The sequence below is a fragment of the Pygoscelis adeliae genome, unplaced genomic scaffold (assembly GCF_000699105.1).
Source record: "Pygoscelis adeliae isolate BGI_AS28 unplaced genomic scaffold, ASM69910v1 Scaffold59, whole genome shotgun sequence".
Lineage (NCBI taxonomy): Eukaryota > Metazoa > Chordata > Aves > Sphenisciformes > Spheniscidae > Pygoscelis > Pygoscelis adeliae.
The window spans coordinates 2,464,921-2,485,699 of record NW_008825565.1 but is presented as its reverse complement, the minus strand read 5'-3'; the positions used below and the strand labels follow the sequence as shown (position 1 = coordinate 2,485,699).

The following is a 20,779-nucleotide window of genomic DNA, read 5'->3' as shown; positions in this document are numbered from 1 at the left end:
GGGCTTCCTCAGGGGAGCTAAGGCCGCTCCCGCCGCCCGCCCTGCCGCTGGCTCCCGGGAACGGGCCTCGGGAGGCACAGACTCCGGCCAGGCTGGCTCTTCCCGCCACAGTTGCCTGAGCCGCCGCATCGCCCGAAGCCGTGACCGCCGGGCGTCGGGTCTCCCGCCTCCTCTGTAACGTCTCCCGCCGCCGTGCCTTAATGCTGACCCTGGCAGCGGGGAGGGGTGCGAGAAACCCTCCTGGGGCGACGGTTAAATGGTTGGGCCAAAAGGAAAAGTCTCCTACTCAAACCCCTTAGGGCGTTTTAGTTTATGCGTTGCTGCACAGTGGGAGCGTGAAGAGCTGGAGCTTGCCTGCACTCCCACAACGATTTTCTTCATCGTTGGTTTATTGCAGATTTTATTAAATTTTTTTCAAAATCAAACATAATTGTCAGATGTTCTTTGTGCTTGTGGTATGTGGTGCTCATAGTTTTGCGCTTTTTGTGAGTAAAATGCAAATTCAATGTGAAGAATGCCTCAGTTTACATTCACCCAAAAGAAGGGATGGGAAACCTTTGGCAAACACTTGAGTAAGCCTGCCAGGCATTTGGTGGACACCAGATGTTGGTGTTTATGTGATGACATGGGAGGGAAAAAGTTACGATAGTAAGCTGTGAAACAAAGTTGTGGGCTTTATCTTATGCCCAAGTTACAGGAAAAATCTGTGCAGGTAGTGTGCAAGGAAAAGGAATTTGAGAAACTTTCTTAGTTGGAAGTTGGAATCTCTTTTTACGGTTGAGTAGCTTTGAGGTCTTAGCTTTGAGACCCAACAATTCAGAGAGGACAAAATAGTTACAGAATTTAAGAGCGTAGATGTTGAGCCTTCTGTGTTTTACACACTGAGGATGCTTTCTGGTCCCAGACTTTTCCATGAAATTTAGATAACTAAACATTCTGGTCTTTCGACATGAAGGCGGGGGGGGGAGTCTCATGCAATATTTTTATTCCAGTAATTCTGTAAGAGAAAAAAAATAATAAGTTTTTATAGAGTCACAGTAGTTCTCAATGCAGACACCCAGCACCAGAAACTTAAATTTTTCCAGCACAGACCAAAAGATTTTTCTGTGGAATTGTGGTACTTTGGTGCATTAGAATCACCCAGAAGTTGTGTTTGAGGGTTTGGGGTTTTTTTCTTCCACAGTACTCACAGCTGCTAACATGTTGGGAAGTTGTTTATTGTTATATGCTTATGATTTTGAGATACGTGATTTCCCACTTTTTTTTGTCTCCCAGCAAGTATTCAGTCTATTAGAAAAAGCTTGGTCTGGTTCCCCTGTGCAGTTTGCTTGGCAGAAAACTTTGGGAAATTTCCTTGCTGTAACAGGGTAAGATTACAAATATTTATTGCGTTTGTTCATAGAAAGCACTGGTGAAGAAAGGGAATTATTCTGTATGTTAATCTTCTTTAGAGGTGATCGTGCTGTGAAAATTTTTGATCGTCATGGTCAGAAGAGAAATGAAATCGGCTTACCAGGGTAGGTACTAACATGGGTTTGAATTATTTTCTTTGTTGTTTTCTTTAATAATGCTTCTCTTCTGGTGAGGTACTTGTGCAGTGTGAGAACTTTGTAGGAAGGCGTACTGTCTCTGGTGAACATACCTGGAAAAGAAGACAAACTGATGAGCGTGTATGGAATCTGAGACAGTAAAAGCTGCACTCATAGTAAGCTATCAAGGATAGTCAGAAAAATATATTCTCCTACCCAAAGCACTCCTTATTAGTAATAAACTCAATCTACTTCATTAAAATGTTAGAAAAATGTCTATCATATTAAGAAAGAACATAATGAGGTTGTATACAATATATCCGCGTCATGCTGATTGTGACTGTATTCTTGCTACTGTCAGTTTTCTAGTAATTTGTTATCGTAGCCTTACTGAGGAAAGATATCCTTTTGGTTTAGTGCTTTTGCTTATGTCACTGGCATAATGTATACGTTGGCATTTTTACTTTAGATCGAGAGTGTACTTCTGAAGTGAATCTCACTGTTTTTCCTGCTTATCACACTTTGGTTCACATCAGAGAGTGGTGTTGGAGTGTACGAACTGGATTCCTTTCAGATGAAATTTAAAAAGTGGTGTACTTTTGGAAGATGCAGTCTAACTGCTAAGAGGCTCAGTCCATAGGAACAGGCTAGATACGGCCCGGAGGAAACCTCCCTAGGTGCAAGCGCTGTGACATCAGGTCGTCGTACCATTTTGCTCTATAAGTCTACTTTTATTGGGCACCATTACTACCTGATGTAGCAATAGTTTAATTTGTGTGCTCATAATTTCTTTCTAGTATTTTACCTGCTCTTAGCTTAAGTATTCATGCAAATTCCTGATTTTTTATTTTATTTCTAACAACCTGATTCACTTTGATTAAGGTGGAGCCCTTAGTCAAGGCAAAACTCCCACTAAGGCTTTAAATCATGGAATCATAGAATAGTTTGGGTTGGAAGGGACCTGGTCATCTAGTCCAACCCCCCTGCTGTGGGCACGGACATCTTCAACTAGATCAGGTTGCTCAGAGCCCTGTCCAACCCCACGTTGAATGTTTCCAGGGATGGGGCATCCACCACCCCTCTGGGCAACCTGTGCCAGTGTTTCACCACCCTCAGCATAAAAAATTTCTTCCTTCTATCTAGTCTAAATCTACCCCCCTTTAGTTTAAAGCCATTCCCCCTTGTCCTGTCGTAACAGGCCCTGCTCAACAGTTTGCCACCATCTTTTTTATAAGCCTCCTTTAAGTACTGATAGGCTGCAATAAGGTCTCCTCGAAGGCTTCTCTTCTCTAGGCTGAACAACCCCAACGCTCTCAGCCTTTCTTCAGAGGAGAGGTGTTCCATCCCCCTGATCATTTTTGTGACCCTCCTCTGGACCCGCTCCAACAGGTCCGTGTCTTTCTTATGCTGAGGGCTCCAGAGCCGGACGCAGGACTCCAGGTGGGGTCTCACCAGAGCAGAGTAGAGGGGCAGAATCACCTCCTTCGACCTGCTGGCCACGCTTCTGTTGATGCAGCCCAGGATCTGAAGCCTCTAATCTAGAAGTCTGACTTTCATTTCTAGAATGGCACTTACATATCCCTGTATCGTTGGTAGATATGAGCTAGAATCACTTAGCTCACCAAGAACTCTCTAGGAATCCGGTTTTTGCAGTTCATGGTAGTTGCCACCTTGCACCAAACCAAGAGATGCAATTCTCATTGTCTTTACCAGACTCGCTTGTATCTTACTGACCATCGCATCTTGCTGTCTTGTTTCAAAATCCTGTTCTGGTTAGGTGCCATTCATAATGCAGGCTGGCTATGTCAGTGTCTTTTGCTTGGTAGCATCCATGGTCCAGCTCATTCTGCGCTGTATTTTGCACAATGTATGATAAATGCTCATTCTCTCCAGCAAAACACCAAAAGTGAGGAAAGCTGTGTAGAATCAGTGGTGAACTCTGAGAAGAGCTTGTGTTGAACTGGGGATCCTCTACTGTCATGTGAGTTGGTGAGGGTGGTGTGAAGCGGAGTCTACCTTACCGATGGACACTGATAGCACAACCTGTTTGATGGACAGATGTGACCCTTTCCTTCAGGGAAACATACAACATCTAAACCGGTTTTAAAATAATGTTGTGTTCTCAAGGCAAGGCAAAGAGGAGAAAAAACTTGTATAATAACCACATATCCTAAAGGCTTGTCGAAATAATTAACATCTGCTTATGGTAGTTTGAATAGTACTGACTTTTTGAGGCCCGCCAGCAAATCTTCTACCTAGGTTAGGTAGTTCTTTTGAGTTCTTATTTCCAACCTTTTGCTGTGATTAAAGAATAAATTCTCTCTAATTATTACTATTAGAATAAAATTCAATTCTTGTGATATACAGTTTAAACAGAAACAAGTGTGCTTATATGGAGGTTCTCCCCTCAGGCCAAACTTTGCTTCTTTATTTGCTGTTTAACTGTTAACCAGATGCAGTTGTTAACTGCTAGACCTCTCCTTACATAAGAATGGAGTTTGGAATGTCAAATATTCTCTGCTATAATAGTTGATGTTATAAGCTATTCTTATACAACATTCTTACCATTATGTTGATAGAATTTGTTTTGTTTACTACTTACCAATCTGCATTTTTCCCTATTTTTTTCTTCTTGTCCTTGTTATTCCTGCTCTTGATATTCTGACTGGCTGTTAAGTATTCATGGGTGTGTTTTGGGAACAGGCCATACTTAGTGTCTAGAATAAACTGCTAAGGTTTTAAAAAGACAGATTGGAGAAACTAGAACTGAAGGCTTACTGAACTAGTTCACAGCAATGTGTGTTTCAGTAGGACGCTTTTGAAATTGCTTCCGTTAAGAGTTTCATTTGAGTGGTAATGAGAGTGAGATTTTTCATAGAGGTACCTTTTTAACCTGAAACGATCAACTTATTTATCTAGAAAGAAAAGTCACTGTCCCTTGAAAATCAAAGTGAATCTAGTATTTCAAGTACTAGAATGTAGGTAGCAGTCTCTTTTTTATGACCTTCCTTTCAGCCTCTGTCATTTTGAAGACATTTGAGTAAGGGTGTGGTTGCTATAGAAGTACACTTTACAGATAAATCTGCAATCTGTCATGGGTTTGCTTGGGAGGGAAAAGGAAGGACAGAGCCTTCAACTGAATAATTCTGGCTGTTTCTGTATACTTACAAACATTTTAACATTAGTGAAAGTCTGGGTTTTTTTTCTTCAGTAACTGCGTTGCCATGGACTGGGATAAGGATGGAGATACTTTAGCAATAATCACAGACAAATCTAGTGCCATATTTCTGTGGGATGCGAACACAAACAGAACAAGCCAAGTAGACAGTGGCATGAGGTAAGCAAGGTTTTTTTTAAAGTGTGTATTTGAAGACTTGGACCACTGTGGCTTATTGATGTGGAGAGTATATTGCAAAGATCATCTTTTTATTGGAGTCCTCATAGCACGTATACCGTTAAACTAATACGCTACAGTTTGTTGCTAAATTCTTTTTGGTATGATTTGCTGGTTTTGAAGTGTTTGTTGTGGGTGGGGGTTTGGGGGCTGGTATGGGTTTTGTTTCTTTTTTAATTGTCAACAGTGCCAAAGTCCCCAGAGAGCTTGTCGTTAATGTTTCCACTTTGTGGTAGCAACAAGGATGGGTGAATTTTTTGTGTATCTGCACTGGCTACGCTTTTTCCAAAGTATTTCACACAAGTAAAAGGGAGCTTAAAAGTAAGGGAAGTGATTTTAGTGGTGCTAGGATTTTTTCCCCTTAGATTTATAAGGGGACTAAAATGCTATTCACAAAGCAGACTGGTTTAGGATGGGAGGAGATATCTAAGGCGATCCTACTCTAAGGTTCAAATCCCTACCTTTCTGAATTTGGCCACAGTCTTAAAATTCTCCTGAGGCCTACATAACAATCAGGCATTGGGTTAACAAATAAGCTTGGTTTAACAATTAAACTTTTAGCTTCTTTGAATCTATTCCACTAAACTGTTGTACTCTACATAAATATTCTGTTTGTAGAAACGAGAGTGGAAACTAATCTGTCCCATGTTTGTTAGGGCACTCCCTGAGCAGAGAAACAGCTAATTTTGGATACTGCTGCTATTTTATTTACTTGAGTTGAGACAAACATTCCTTCTGATTTAACCCTTCATTTCTTAATCTCCTTTGTGTATGTTTTTATTGTTTGGGTTTGGGGGTTTTTTTAGGTAGTCAAAGATACTGAAATTCGAGTGTTTTATCCATTAAATCAGAAAAATCCAGTTCAGCTGGAAAAATTGGGGGGTGGGGATTATGTTGGTGTCTATGAGGGTGGGTTTTTTCCAGATTTAGGTTGAAAACTCCATGTCTGGAATACGGAAATATTCCATATTTCCATTAAGATGTACACTTATGCTTTGTGAAAATAATTTGGAATATTCGATATTTGATTATGGGATATTTCCATATGTTACAGCCTGCTATCCTATATGTGTACATTCAAACTGAACTTAAACTGTACTGAAACAATAAATAACTTCTATACAAGTTATTCCACTCCTGAAAAAGTGTAAGAATTGCCACTTTGCACAAAATACAGTGACTTAACCTATACGTGATTTAATGAAGTTATGTTTTGAAGACTATTTGTCAGTAGAATGTTGTCACATGTTAGAAAACGGTTTCAAAACAAGCAAATGATTGTACATACAAATGAGAAATTTAGTGATTACTTCTTCCTACTGTCTAATTAATTATATGTAGCATTATATAGGCATCTTGTGGATTACTCAGTTATTTCTTAGTCATTATGTTTTTGTCATTATTTATTAGTTATTACATATTATCAACAATATGCCTTTTTAGCACAGATGTTATAATGATTATTCTTTATAATCTTCTTTTCTGGTGGAATACATCAACTTTGGCATTAATTTTTTTTTTTTTTTTGTTAAGTTTTCCCAAATAGGTGTTCGGGGTTTTTTGATAGGTCAGTGTTAAACTATAGCTATTTATATAATCAAAGCAATTTATGAAGATGTATATACATGTTATATTTATGAAGATGTATATACATGTTATATTGTGTGAAGGACTAGACCATACTGTACCTCCTTTTCATGTGTGAACAAATATTTGGGGGGGGAAGAGTAACTTGCCAGTATGTAAGCAAAAAAGAGCATAGAAGGTACTTATCAGAATGGAGTATGCAGTTATTGCAGATCCTTCATGATCTTTCTCTAATATCTGAGGTAAATTGCTTACTGGAGGCAGTCTCGCTAGAACAGTATATATCAATTTAAGTGCCTAATCCTTCTTTTGCCACAGTGTTACTGCTTAAGCAGAATAAGCACTAAGACATATAAACGGTGTGATAATCAGGCTTTTCTGGTATCCTCCTCTTTTTGAAATTAGAAAAGCACAAACAAAACCCCTCACATGCAAACGATATATATTGGAGGTTGTTTCATGTGTCAACTGAACCTGAAATTTGTTTCAAATTGCTAATGCATGCTTACAGTAAAATTTAAAAAGATGGGAGAGGCATTGATGGAAATAACTGCAGTAATTCGAAAATTCTGATTAAAATTGTTTTGCTTAAGAGGCTTTTTTTTTTAATGTAGCGTATAGTATTTATCTGTGTACCCTTAAATGTGCACCAAAATAGGCCTTGCTGTATCTGAAACTTCAAGTTAAAATGGCTCTTTCTAACTTTCTTATTACATTGACTAGAACTAGACCTATTCACTTGGCTGAATTCATAGGATTATTGAAGTACAAAAAACCAATGCAGAAAGTGACTGGAAAATTTCACGTACCTTCATGGTATCTTTGAGTGTTTTTTAAAGCTGTGTATTTGGCCAAATTACCCATGATTCCATCAAAGACTGTTGATGTTTGCAGACACGTTTCCTTTTGTACAAGTCTTATTACATTATGTCAAACAAATTTTTATTACTTTCACTATTTTGTGCACACTTAGATAATTCTGATACTTGTTGTAGAGAATATATTTTTAATTTAAAAATTCTGCTTGGTCTCTGTGATTTCATAGAACTTCAAAACAAATATGCAAGACGTTTTTATATGTAAGCACATGAAAGGAATCTCTACAAAGTAAAATTTTTCTTTATTTTAGGGATGCAATGTCTTTCTTATTATGGTCTCGAGTTGGAACTTTACTTGCTGTTGGAACAACGAAGGGAAACTTACTTATATATAACCGTCAGACTTCTCGCAAAATTCCTGTTCTTGGTATGCATTGGTTTGAAACTAAGCTTGCACATGTGAAAATAGAATTTTGCTAATATACTTAGATTCCTTTTTAGTTCTGTATATGAACATGCAAGTAAAAAATGTGCTCATACTCAACTTGCACCTTCTATTTTGTTGTGCTTACCAGAGTATTTTTATAGTATAGTAAGTTAAAAATATATATACATATGCCTGATGCTGTCTCATGGGAAACTTGTGTTATCTTTCTTGCAAAGGATTTGTGTGGTTGTTCTTGTTGCTAAGTCACTTTTTCTTACCTGCTTAGAGTACCTTTGGGCAGAAAGGTTAAGGATATAGCACAGTCCCCAGAAATTTGATGCAAAGAAATGGAAGAACAGGGGCTGTGCAAGTTCCTATGAGGTCGAAAGGCTTCCATCTGAGAGTAGAAGATTTAAAAAAAAAATTACTCTTGAATTTGTAATTGCTCTGACAAGTTGTTTCACATTCTGACAATCTCTGTTTGAGTGGCTAAATAGAGCGTATTTCCATCCCAGATATTTTTTTGTGGTTGTGTTCATTTGTGTTGTACAGGTTTCTTTCTTTTTCAGGTAAGCACACTAAGCGGATTACTTGTGGTTGTTGGAGTACTGAAAACCTTCTGGCTCTAGGTGGTGAAGACAAAATGATTACTATAAGCAATCAGGAAGGGGATACTATAAGACAGGTAGTATTTATAACCCCCGTTTAATTTTAAGGCATACATTAACAGTCCTGATTCCCAAGAAAGCTGGGCCCTATGGGAGCTTATGCCTTTTCAATCCCACTGCTTTCAAGGACAAGGAGCCTTTGGGAAACCTCATGTAGGATGAGGGCATATCTAAACATCTGAGCTTCTGTGTTATGCAACGTGATTTATGATATTAGAGTCTCTGCAATTCTGCTGTGGTCCTGCCTAAATATGCTTCTCTTATTCTTGATCCTGATCTGTATCTGTTACAAGAGGATCCTATGAGTGCAGTCTTAGGTTGACTTCCCCATTAGCAGCACTGGACAGCTCTCACATGACTGTTTTTAAGGTCTTTAGGAAGTACTTTTCGTGTTGGTTTTGCTTTAGATTGGTTAAACAAAGATCTTGCCTCTGATATGCAAGGATTACTCCTAGGCTGGACCTCCATTGCACTGTTGAGAGGCTGAATCCAGTGCTTCCTCCAAGTATACTCAGATTCTCTGATCAAGCATTCCGTTTGTTTACATAGATCACAGTCCTTTCGAGCAATGACAGTTGCTGCATAGTATGCAAATGAGTATAATTCACTTTTTTAACTTTAGTGAACAGTGTTTCACTCAAGATTTTCAAAGAACAAATCTTTCATAGTTCATTTCATATGCTTCCATCTTTATGTCTGAAGATCACAACTGGAGAAGAATACCCTAATAAATTTTTTAGGGTATGTCTGTGCTTTAAACTAGCTGGCTTAGGTAGTAGAAGCAGTGTAGCTGAGACAGCAGAGACCTAAGCAAGGCTTGCTTATGAGGTTTTGTAACCTCATATTGACTACAAAAGCAACTAGATTGCTATCACTTCCTAAACCAGATCAGGTATGTCCGTATTAAAATGCATTGTAAATATTTAACCTGTATGCCTTATTCTTGATCTTCCTTCTTTGAATTTGCATTGGAGTGACCTTGTTTGTACTGCTTCAGTTAATACTGTCTGTATAATATCATCTTGCAAGTTGTCTTCCTCATCTGGATCTTTCCTTCTTTATTTGGATTTGTATTTCTAACTGTTTCCTAGATATTTTTTCAGTATATTCCGTGATAACATGTCATTGTGATCCAAACTGAGGTCATGTTTTCTCCAACTTTTTTCTTAGTTTTGGTACTAAATGCAATAGCAACTGTATCTATCTATCCTTACCACTAAAATGTACAGGGCAGGAATAATGCAATTATTTATCAGCACTTGCTACACTAACTGTTGATTTCTCAATCTGAATGTCTTTCTTGCAGACCTCAGTGAGCTCAGATCCCAGTGATATGCAGTTCTCAGTTATGAAGACTGATGAAAGAATATCAACCAGGGAAAGCACAGTAAGAAGTCAATACAAAATACTGCGAAAAGTGTTAATCTGATGTTTCAGGGTTTCCGCTGGTAACTGGTATGGGCTGGGAAGCAATTTGTTCCTCCTTGACTTAAAATTTGGTGTTGAAGATTTTTCTTTTTTCTTTTCCAAAATTTTCCTTTAAAGTAAAGCCATACCCCATTGTTCATTAAGGATGTGTTCATGAAAAGTGCAGTGGTTAGCAATATGACAGATAACAGAGCAGTTTGCAGTGGTAGTTAACATAATAGATGGAGATGTGTGCAGGGACTTAAAGAAATACATACAATACAAATATACAATAGTATATGCAACGTGGCAGTGGAAATGAAGCAGAATTGTCAAAATTGCAGAGATGCTGCCTCTCAGAGGGCAGATTTTCAGCTGCCAGTTTTGAGAACAGATCACTGCTCTCTAGGTTTTCATATTATGCAAATCTCAGCATCAAAGAGACTAAAAACCCCGGTGTAAGTCTTTTGGTGTGAGCATTATCTCTGTCTAAATGGCTACAGTTTCATTGTCTTCATTGTCTTTCTTGAATGAATCAAAGTCCATCAGATCGGTCAATGGTGAAGTACAGAAAAATGGGGTAATGATAACTATTAGCAGAGCATATTATTAAATGATCAGCAATGAAGTACCAAGACAAGACATAGAAAATCCATGGATAGAAAAGTGGTACTGTGTTAGAATTTGGCCAGACTTATACACTTATACAACATAGTTAAATTCTCACAGTCAGATTTAATCTATGGAGTATGGGTGTCAGGAAGGAATTTTTCCCCATGTTTACATTGACAAGGACCTGTAGGAGTTTTTTGCCTCTCTGCATGGAGTGAAATGTTTTCTGCTTCCTAGGGAAATTTAATTAACAGATATTTTGAAAATCTGGGAACTGAGGACATCAGCCTTGATTTCTTCTGCTGTTTCCTGGGGCATGCGATAGCCTAGGCTTTGCAGGTTTTTTATTACAGCTCTCAAGTTTGCTGTAAAATGTTAGGGAACATTCTGTAATTCTGTAGTTCCTGGTGTTTGTGCTTGGATGGTCTGTGAGCAGCTCTAAGCCACATAGCATTTAATGTCTAGGTGTCTGTTGTTGGGGGCGGGGGGCTTGGCTTGATAACAGTCACTTCCAGGCTGTTAGTTATGACATCAGAAAAAAAAAACACCAACCTGCCAAGTTGGATCAAAATAAGTAGTACTAGAGTTAACATCTTGCCCTGCAACATAAAATAATTCCTGTAATTTCTTAGAAAAGTTTAAGAAATAGTATTTCTGAAGTATTTCATCATTAAGCTGCAATGGAATTATAAGCAAACTGTTTTAAAAGGCAGAAAACATACTTTTTATATTTGGGGTAACTTTAGGAATTATAGGTCAGAATTTGAATTTGTAATTCTGGATTAATGGATTTTTAGGTCAACATATGCCTTTTTTTTCCTCAGTTTGAAAATACCAGCTTTGTATTTCATTCTTCCAGCTCTTATTTTAGGAATAAACCATTCTCTCCTTTTTAGACAAGGAGAGTTGGAACAGAAGGTAATGTAAATTAAACTTTTAAGTAGCCCTTCAAAGTACCTTTATCAGAGAATAAGGTGAAACAAGCTGCTCCTCCTTGCTTTTTCTAAAATGAGTGGTTTACTCTTGCTTGACAATAGCATACACTCTAGTAACAAAAATAATCTTTAAAAAACCCCCAAAGTTCAACCTGTTTTCCACTATGAAGTCCAACATCTCTATGGGATTCATCAGATAAAATGCACTCACCTAGACTGATACCAAACTGTAAACACTGCATGTTTAATACACACTGAACAGGCTGTTTCTTTTGGAATTGTTTTTCTGTCTTTAAAATCTCAGCAAGTTACTTGAGATAGCAGTGTTGTGTTAGTCTTCCCTTCCACCTCCCAGATAAAAATTCTGTGGATCAAAAAACACATCATAGTTCAAGTGAGAGTAGTCCAACAGGGTAACTCCATGTGACCTGCTGCCTTTTCCTCTGAGGAAATGGAGCTGACTTAATGCTTCTTTAGGGAAAAGTCTTGAATTTGAGATGTGTGTTCTGCTGGGCTTGCATTTAGATCTGTGAACCACTGGGTCACAAGGGAAATATCCTGAAAATGTCTTCCACTGTTGATAAAGATTCAGAATTCAGATCCATAGGATTCTTAGGGATTAGTGAAAGTCCTAAATCTCATCTTTTAGTGAAGATATAGGGCCTTACTTTAAAGTGATGCCATTCTTATCAAGTTAATTTTTCTTTTCATTCATTGGCAGGTAAGTGTAGTGGTCGGCAAGAAGACTCTCTTTCTTTTTAATTTGAATGATCCTGATAACCCGATTGATCTGAAATTTCAGCAGCCTTATGGCAGTATTGTAACCTACAGATGGTGAGCAGAACTTTCTTAATGAGCATTCTAGTATTAACAAGCTGAAGATTTTCCCAGTAGTTCTGATAAATGCTGGAAATGAAATCATATATCCCTTGCTTACACTGCATCTTTCTTGGATGTGTTGTAGCCTTTTTAATAATTTTTTTCCAAACACAAGGTCTACATTTTGTAATTGTTTTACTTGACAATTCAATGGCTATAAAAGCAGTATTTTCAAATATAATCGCTGTTGGTATGCTCAGCTTTAGAACACTAATACTGTTGCTGTCCTGACAGTAGATTAAACTGAGGGTTTTATAGGTTGTTTTCTGTTTGGATGAGTAACTGATGAAAGAGCTAGGGGTGGAGTTGTATCCTTCAGCTAGTTTGTTGGTTTACAAAGTTATGCAAAGTTCTTGTAGCCTTCCTGCTATGTAATCTAAATGGTGATGTTCCTTTGAAGAAATCCCGAGCTAGAAGTTTCAACTCTGTACCCAAAAAGTAGCTGTACTGTTTCTGTATCTTTGAATCATGACACCATGTCTTTTAATGCATGTTCAGTCAACGTGGAATTGACATTTTTCCCTTTACACTACAACTGTGTAAGAAAACTGGTAGCTGTATGCTTCCTAATTTATGGCCACATGTCTAACAAGGCATACCTGGGCTGTTTCCCTTGCAACGATTTTTTTGCAACTAAACTGATCAGATATTGTTTGCATTCGTCCTTACATGCTGTAACTATTTCTGCCTTAACCTCGTTATTTCTACTTGACACTGTGAAAAGTAAACACACTATCTATTCACAAATACAGATTGTAGCTTTGGTACTTCCACTGTGTTTGCAGTAGTATGCCTTGAGGGCACAGTGACTGGCATTATTATTTTTAGCATAGCTTTGATGTGACCAAGTCAGCCAGTACCTTGAAATGGAAGTTTCCATCTTCTGGCATGCTTATTCCAATGAAGATACCAGAGATGTTTCTCCTGGCATCACTGCCATGTATGCAGCTTGCTGAAAGTGAAGTGGCATTATAGAATGTAGAAGAGAGAATAAAGACGACTTATGAGTGAATTCTGGGCACAAAAATGGTTTTGTCCTTCAAGAATCTTTGGTTGTTTTTCCCTTAATCTATTTTATACTATGTTGTTCTACATTATATATATAAATTCCCATAATTCAATTATTTTTCCTATTAAATGGAGGCATTGACAGTTACCCCAGTAGTCTGAAAGAAAATGCATTTTGCATATTGCATAAATAGGTCTCTTTCTTAATTGTTGTTTTTTTTGTAACAGGTATGGTGACGGCTACATTATGATTGGTTTCTCACGAGGGTGTTTTGTAGTCATTTCTACACACATTCGTGAGATAGGTCAAGAAATCTTTCAAGCTCATAATCATAAGGATAATCTAAGCAGCATTGCTATATCACAGTCATTAAACAAAGCTGCATCATGTGGAGACAATTGGTAAGTGGTAGTTTATACATAAAGAATGGAATTCATCTCACACAACTGTAGCTGTTAGGCATTAAAGCTAGGCTCCCTAAGGCTTCAAGGCTCCTGAAGAAGTCAATGCAGAGAAGGTGAGATGAATTGCTCTGTGGAACTGCCTCTCTGCCTAAAGTTAGGAGAAGCTAATTTTGACCAAAATCTCTGCAATTGTAATTAACTCTATTGTAATTAATTGTAAACAAAAAAAAAAATTAAATTTTAGTATAGGTTATTCCTTTTGATTCTTTCTTTTTCTACTGTGTTACTTGGCTACAAAAATGTCCAAATTTCTTTACTATGATGTATTGATTGGACATAAACATCTGCTTAGCAATAGGAGAACAATTCACTTAAAGCTGTACTGAGTATGCTGATACCCTCCTCCCTGGTGTTTGGTCTTACCTGCAATCTAGACAGAAGTATAAATGTGTAAGCAATTAAGGAAAAAATAGTTAAAGAGACTGGAGTTTTTCCAAAATACGTTGTGCATGTGATAGAGTATGTCCTTTAGCTCCTCGTCTGCTACTCCCTGATTCTGTGATACCTGAATTCTTCAGCGAAAAAGGAGCTGAGTGATGGTAGGAGTCATACCGTTCTGTCTGTCCTCAGTTCTGTGTATGACCTTAACAGACAGCTGATTATGACACTTGCAAATCAAGAGTGGTATAACTATGAGCAAAACATGATGCAACTTCAAGCACTTCAGCTATTGTGCAATAAGTATTATTTCTTTAAGGGGTTCTTGAGCATATTATTGAGTAACATGACAGCATAAGTAAACCATCATTCTGTCCCTTTTTGTGTGAAGTAGGACTGAAAGCTAGTTTTTTGCATCTGTGTTTCAAGCAGTGTTTGTCCGTCAGGAATGTTTTTTTACCCTAACCTGTACTGTAACAGGTCAAAAGGGACTAATTGTGTGTTTCCCACCCCTGAGTTCTTTCGAATTGCATTTGTGCCTTTTCCTCAAATTTTAGTTCTCTGAGCAAATCTTCTTGTACAGTGATAGTGATATACTATTTAGAGTGATGGATAACAATGAGTGTTTGTTGCTCTTTAGGAAACAGAAGGCATTTTGCGTTTGTGCTCTATTTTTTGCTCCATTAGGCTGTCTTGATTGGGTTGGGTTTCTTCCAGTTTATGATGACTGAGATGTATATTAGTGAGAATGACTGTTTATTTTTGTTTTAGCATTAAAATCCATGATCTGTCAGACCTGAGAGAAATGTATGCCATAATAAACTTGGATGATGAAAACAAAGGTATGTTAACAGTCTCCATGAGGATAGAAATTTTTAAAGATTAAGTAAAACATAATTTTGATGGTGACTCTGTTTACATGAGTGAAGTACTGTTGTTGGAAAATTTGTAAATATAGAATTTATCATAAATTCCTTCTTTCCAAACTTGTATTTATTAGGTGACCTGTAGCAAAATGGGAACATATTTTATTTTATCTGTTCAAAGTATAGAGAAGTACAGCTCTCAGAATATTTGATCAGTTAGTGGTTTGGTTTTTTGAATCTGTAATACAATATATTCAGATGACTAAAATAATATACTTAACTGTTTTCTGCTTCTTTCCATGTTTTTTTTGGTGGGGTTTTTTGTGGTCTTCAGCATCTCTTGTACTGACATATGATACTTAATCTGTTCTCATCCTGGTATACAGGATTTGTGCCTGTGGCTTCCGGAACATTGTTACAAGACTATGTTCTTGGGTAATGAGTTACCACCATTGCCTCCTCTTGTAGTGTCTGTCAATACTTCAGTTATTGTCAAGTCTTCACTCTTAGGAAAGTGCTAAATTAGTAAATTATGGGTTTGGTTTGAGTGAGTCCAGTTAATCTTGGAATTATATTAATCGGTTACGTTTGAGTACATTAGTACATATATTCCTAGGTATGAATTCCTACCATTTTCACATTTCAAAGCAAAAGAATTGTTTCTCGGTTTCAGTGGTTAAAGAAAGGATTTTTTTTTTTTTTTGTTCTTTTGCAAAAACTTGTGAATGTTTTAGGTGTAGATCAGCTGGCTTGGACAGATGATGGACAGTTGTTGGCAGTATCTACACGAAGAGGATCCCTCCATGTTTTCTTGACAAAGCTTCCAATCCTTGGAGATGCTTGTAGTACACGGATTGCATACCTCACTTCTCTTCTTGAAGTTACTATAGCCAATCATGTGGAGAGAGTATGATAACCTCTTCCTTTTAAACTTCATTTAGATATAAGTAAAGTAAGTATTAATAGTGAGTGAAAATTGTTTTATCTTGTTTTGTTTTCTTACAGGAGCTACCGGTCACGGTCTCTGTTGAAGTAGAGCCCAGTTTTGTTGCTATTGGTGTTTATCATTTGGCTGTAGGAATGAACAATCGGGCTTGGTTTTATGCACTTGGAGAGAATAGTAAGCATAAATTTAGTTCTCTTAAAACTGCTGCATCATTGTATCTTATTTTATGAATTCGGTATTGTGTTTAGCAGTTCTGGACATTCCACATTGTACAGTAACAACTTGAATTGCCATATGGTCCTGTTAGGACCGGATAATGATCTTCACAAACTGAAGCAGTTATGACAAGGCATTGTAAATAATAGAAATAAAACTTCAGGTGCAAGGTATTGGTAATGAAATGTAGAATGTTTCTTTTTTGTTTTTTTTCAGATCGTGTTGTTAACCAATAAAGGACTTTCAGGCTTTTGAGATGTTACTTGACTGTGTCTTTAAATACTAAGTTTGACAAAGTACCTAGGGACTGTATGATCAGAGGATTTAAATTCTCAGTTTGGTTGATGTTCATGTTGTTTGCATGGGGTGAGGTAAAATTGGTTATGCTATGTCCAAATTTTAGACAGTGGATTTAAAGCTTTCATGTCTCTCTAAGCATCAGCTTTTTTGACTAATAATAAATTAATCAAAACTGTATGAATACTAGTCAGAGTTGCATAGGAAAAGAGTTTCCCTTGTACTTTCTAACCAGTTCTCTGACTGCTAAGAAGAAAGTCTCTTTACATGTGACTTGTCCCCTTTCTGCTTAGTTGTGTTTTTCACGTCTGGTTACTCAGCTGCAAATTTAGATGATGATAAGTGAAGACCTATACAAAATCAAAATATTTTTACCTTTTCTTTTCTGTTTGAATTCTTTAGATGTAAAAAAGCTTAAAGATGTGGAGTACCTGGGGACAGTAGCAAGTATGCACCTTAATTCCGATTATGCTGCTGCTCTCTTTGAGGGTAAAGTCCAGTTGCATATGGTAAGAGCTCTGGCAATTTGGAGTGCTGAACTAATGAGTTGATTTAAGCCGAACAAGTTAATGTAATTTTAAAAATGGGAGAAAATGGAGTGATCTTCAGTTAACGGAGATAAAAATTTTTCAGATTTTTTTTGCTGGCTAATTAAAATATAAAGCTGAGTTCCTGTAGACTTTAGACTAAATACAACCTAGTCTAGAACACGTGAAGAGAAAGTGTTTTCTTGTGAACTATTTAACAAGTTTTATTTTAAAAGTCTCTGTGGGAATGTGGCAGAAGCAGATGCTGGGTTTTTAGGGGATGCACATGCAAGTTTGTTTTCATCTCATTTCCTTACAGTTTGATACAGGCAAAACTATGACACCTCATTGTTAACAGTGGAGTTTTTCGGTTCATTCTATTCTTTATATTTAGATAGAAAGTGAAGGATTGGATGCTCAGGAAGAACGAGAAACTCGACTCTTCCCAGCAGATGATGATAAATACCGAATTTTGTGCCATGCTTTAACTAGTGACTTCCTCATATATGGTACAGATGTGAGTATTACTTCTGTTTTTAAAGATCTTTTTAGATGGAATATATTTCTATCTGAATTATTTGGATTATTACTCATACTTTTGGCAAAAAAATTGTGCTTCTGAGAATTTTACAATGGATTATTTTCTATGCAAATGCAGTCAAAATTGCATCCAACTTCCTTTACTGTTCCATTTTTATGAGATGGATTGGCAGGAAGGTTAAGTTTTGCTTTTACTAGTGTTTGTTGCAAAACACTGATTTTAATAGCAGAATTTAGTTCTATTGCATTAGTGAAAGGGTTGGCAATCAAACTTTCTTCCAGATATAAGAAAAAAATAGCACTTTCCTTGCAAATTTGTTGATTCAGGTGGTGATGTGATAGATGTGGACAAAAAGGGACTGAGGTAAACAAGTTGATAGCATAAATTGAAGTCGTGACTTACTATTGAAGCCTTTGCCCAAAGAGAATTTTTTTTAGGTGTTTCAGCAAAGATAGGAATTAGGAGGGCACTGAAGAAGGATGTGAACATGCTTACAATGGCTCTGTCCGGAGATTTTCCTATGCATGAGGGGTACTTTCCCTTTAGTATTTTCTGGCACTGGGAATACAGGGCACATTTGGCATTGTAGTATTGTGCTCTTTGTGACACAGACTGATGTACTGATCTTCCAGAGGAAAGGCAGAATCACTATCTCTGGTGTTATCACTGGTTTAATAACTTGAGTGGTTTTGCAGCAGTTGAGGGCTTTCCCACCTCCTCAGTACCTAAACTGGTACTGATAAATTTGAAGTACTAAATTCGCAACTGATGAATTTGATGTGTGCAAATTTGTAAAATTGACTTCAAAAGCCGCCTTTTACTTTGTGTTCTGCTTTATGCAACACTGATTGAAATATAGCGTTAATCACGAATCAGTTTGATTGCGTTTCTCCCCTGAATTAGGTACATGTATTCTTAAGAATGTGTGGTTCTTCCTTGGAGGCAAATTTTTCAGCTTTGTTTGAAGGTTAGGCTTCTCTCAGCAATGAGGCGGGTAGTTCCCCTGTTTAGAGAACGGCACAATAAATACAGCTTGTCTCCACAAAGCAGAGCGAGGTAGACAACAAAAAAAGCAGAAAACCCCTCAGACCTCCAACTCCTTTCCCCGCCCCCCAAAAAGCCTCAAGTTTTCCTATCCTGCCCAAAACTGGCTGTGAATGAAGAAGGAAGCCAAAAAAACACCTGGAAGTATTTTTCTTTAAACACTTTTCATCTCAGCACTCTAAGATGGGAGAAACTGCAACGAGGTTAATTATCTACTTGCCACTTACTGAGGTCATTATTAGCTTTTTCTGTTGTTTCTCATTAGACTGGAGTTCTTCATTATTTCTACATTGAAGACTGGCAATATGTGAATGAATATCGGCATCCTGTCAGTGTGAGAAAAATTTTTCCAGATCCCAATGGAACCAGATTGGCTTTCATAGATGACAAAAGTGATGGCTTTGTCTATTGTCCAGTAAGTTAGTGCGGGATACCCATACAATTATATTTACAAGCAGGCTCTTCAACTATATAGTGGTTTTAATAGAGAATGAAGAAGCTTTTGTCACTCCAACATGTATGCCTGTAGAAGAAATTGCCAAGGAGGCTTGAAGATAACTTAACAGTAATGTAAAGAAATAAAATCTGTCATATTAGATCAGGACAATTTCATTATACTAAATTCCTGATCAGTAATTTTCAGCAACATATGTGTTTGTGTATTCAAATACAGATATTTTAGCCTGTTAACAAGCACTGCCAGTTTCACTGCCTGTCCCCATACGTTTTTTCTAAGAAAAGTAAATAACATTCATATAATGTGCATTTTCTCCATTTGCTTCCCTTCTGAACTAAACTACTGTTATTCAGTGTCACTGCTTGTAAGAAAACTTTTTCTTAATACAATTTTCATATTTCTGCACTGTTTAGATTCTTTTTTTATTTTTAATCATATCTGGGATGAATATTTAGTTTGTCTCTTTAGTCACTTGCTAGTAATTTTACTTTTGTATTATTTGTTAGGTAAATGATAGATTATATGAGATTCCAAACTTCTCACCAACTATTAAAGGAATCCTGTGGGAAAACTGGCCAATGGATAAAGGTGTTTTTGTTGCTTTTGATGATGATAAAGTGTACACTTATGTTTTTCATAAGGATGCCATTCAAGGTACTGTAAGTGCTTTTAAAAACTTATTCACTATTTTAGTTAATAAAGTAAAACATGTTCTGAGTCTTCTTTTGTCTTAAATATTTTCGTAACTGCATATAAAAATAAATAGTACTACAGAAGTTTTGAAGTGCAACTGATGAATAGAAAACTAGTTGCTTTCTAGGTTTCTGTGTAAAGCTCCAACAAGGCATTTTGGTCTTAACTCCCTAAGCTTCTTCCTATTGTAATCTTTTGTCTGAAATTCACACATTGTGCTTCAATTGTATTTTGAAATTTTCATGAGAAAATCTTAGGGTCAGGGTGACAAAACTTGTATTCACTTACACTGTTAAGCAAAATTGTAATCATAGCAATTTCTGTATTTGTGACAGAGAAACATTAAGAAATTTACCTACAAACATTTGGAAAATGACCTTACTGGTTTAGAAGATTTAAGTTATGTATATTTACTTTACTGAAAATACGTGCTGTGGAGTAGATGGTCACTGCCAGAATTAGAGACCTTGAATTAATGACCTGCAAATCTACATCATTTCAGCTGTGATTCCTTGCTACACTTTTTACCATGTAGGGATTTTTTTAACTGATGTCTTCTTTTCTTCCTGATCTTTGAATCTAGGATCAAAGATTATTTTGGCAGGTGGCACGGAAGTCCCCTTTTCCCATAAACCTTTGTTGTTGTATAATGGAGAATTAACTTGTCAGACTCAGAGTGGGAAAACAAACAATATCTATCTAAGCACTCACAGTTTCCTTCGCAATTTGAAAGACTTTGGACCTAATGAGCTGACACAAATGCTTACTCAGACTTTAATGTTGAAAAGGTACATCTGCATTTTAATTATACTGTGTAAATTATTTTCCTCTGTGCTTATAGCTCAACATAGCATATCCTGGTGATTTTAAAATGTCATGCTGAATATTGATAAATTAGATTGATCCATGAGTCCATGTGGCTGTCTATGCAGACCAAGCAAAACAAGTGACCCAGTGGTGCTTTATTAGCTTTTACTTGACAGTGGAAAAACAAAAGTAATTTTTTTCAAGACTGATTCGGGGTTATATGACAGTGGCTCTTCCAAAACTGGCTGAAGGTGCTTCTTGCATACTCCCCTCCCGCT

General features: G+C 37.1%; 1 protein-coding gene across 1 annotated transcript in view; it reads left to right on the top strand.

Moving 5' to 3' along the window:
• The first annotated feature begins 256 nt into the window (after window positions 1–256).
• WDR19 (WD repeat domain 19) overlaps window positions 257–20,779 on the top strand; it is a 48,872-nt gene continuing 28,349 nt past the window's right edge. The window contains exons 1-17 of the mRNA XM_009332468.1: window positions 257–382; window positions 1,276–1,367; window positions 1,452–1,517; window positions 4,741–4,866; window positions 7,640–7,755; window positions 8,325–8,440; window positions 9,730–9,810; window positions 12,099–12,211; window positions 13,493–13,666; window positions 14,879–14,960; window positions 15,719–15,880; window positions 15,979–16,093; window positions 16,835–16,941; window positions 17,354–17,476; window positions 18,810–18,959; window positions 19,508–19,655; window positions 20,278–20,482. Of these exons, the coding sequence (XP_009330743.1) occupies window positions 257–382; window positions 1,276–1,367; window positions 1,452–1,517; window positions 4,741–4,866; window positions 7,640–7,755; window positions 8,325–8,440; window positions 9,730–9,810; window positions 12,099–12,211; window positions 13,493–13,666; window positions 14,879–14,960; window positions 15,719–15,880; window positions 15,979–16,093; window positions 16,835–16,941; window positions 17,354–17,476; window positions 18,810–18,959; window positions 19,508–19,655; window positions 20,278–20,482 (2,102 nt within the window). The remainder of the gene's footprint in view (window positions 383–1,275; window positions 1,368–1,451; window positions 1,518–4,740; window positions 4,867–7,639; window positions 7,756–8,324; window positions 8,441–9,729; window positions 9,811–12,098; window positions 12,212–13,492; window positions 13,667–14,878; window positions 14,961–15,718; window positions 15,881–15,978; window positions 16,094–16,834; window positions 16,942–17,353; window positions 17,477–18,809; window positions 18,960–19,507; window positions 19,656–20,277; window positions 20,483–20,779) is intronic.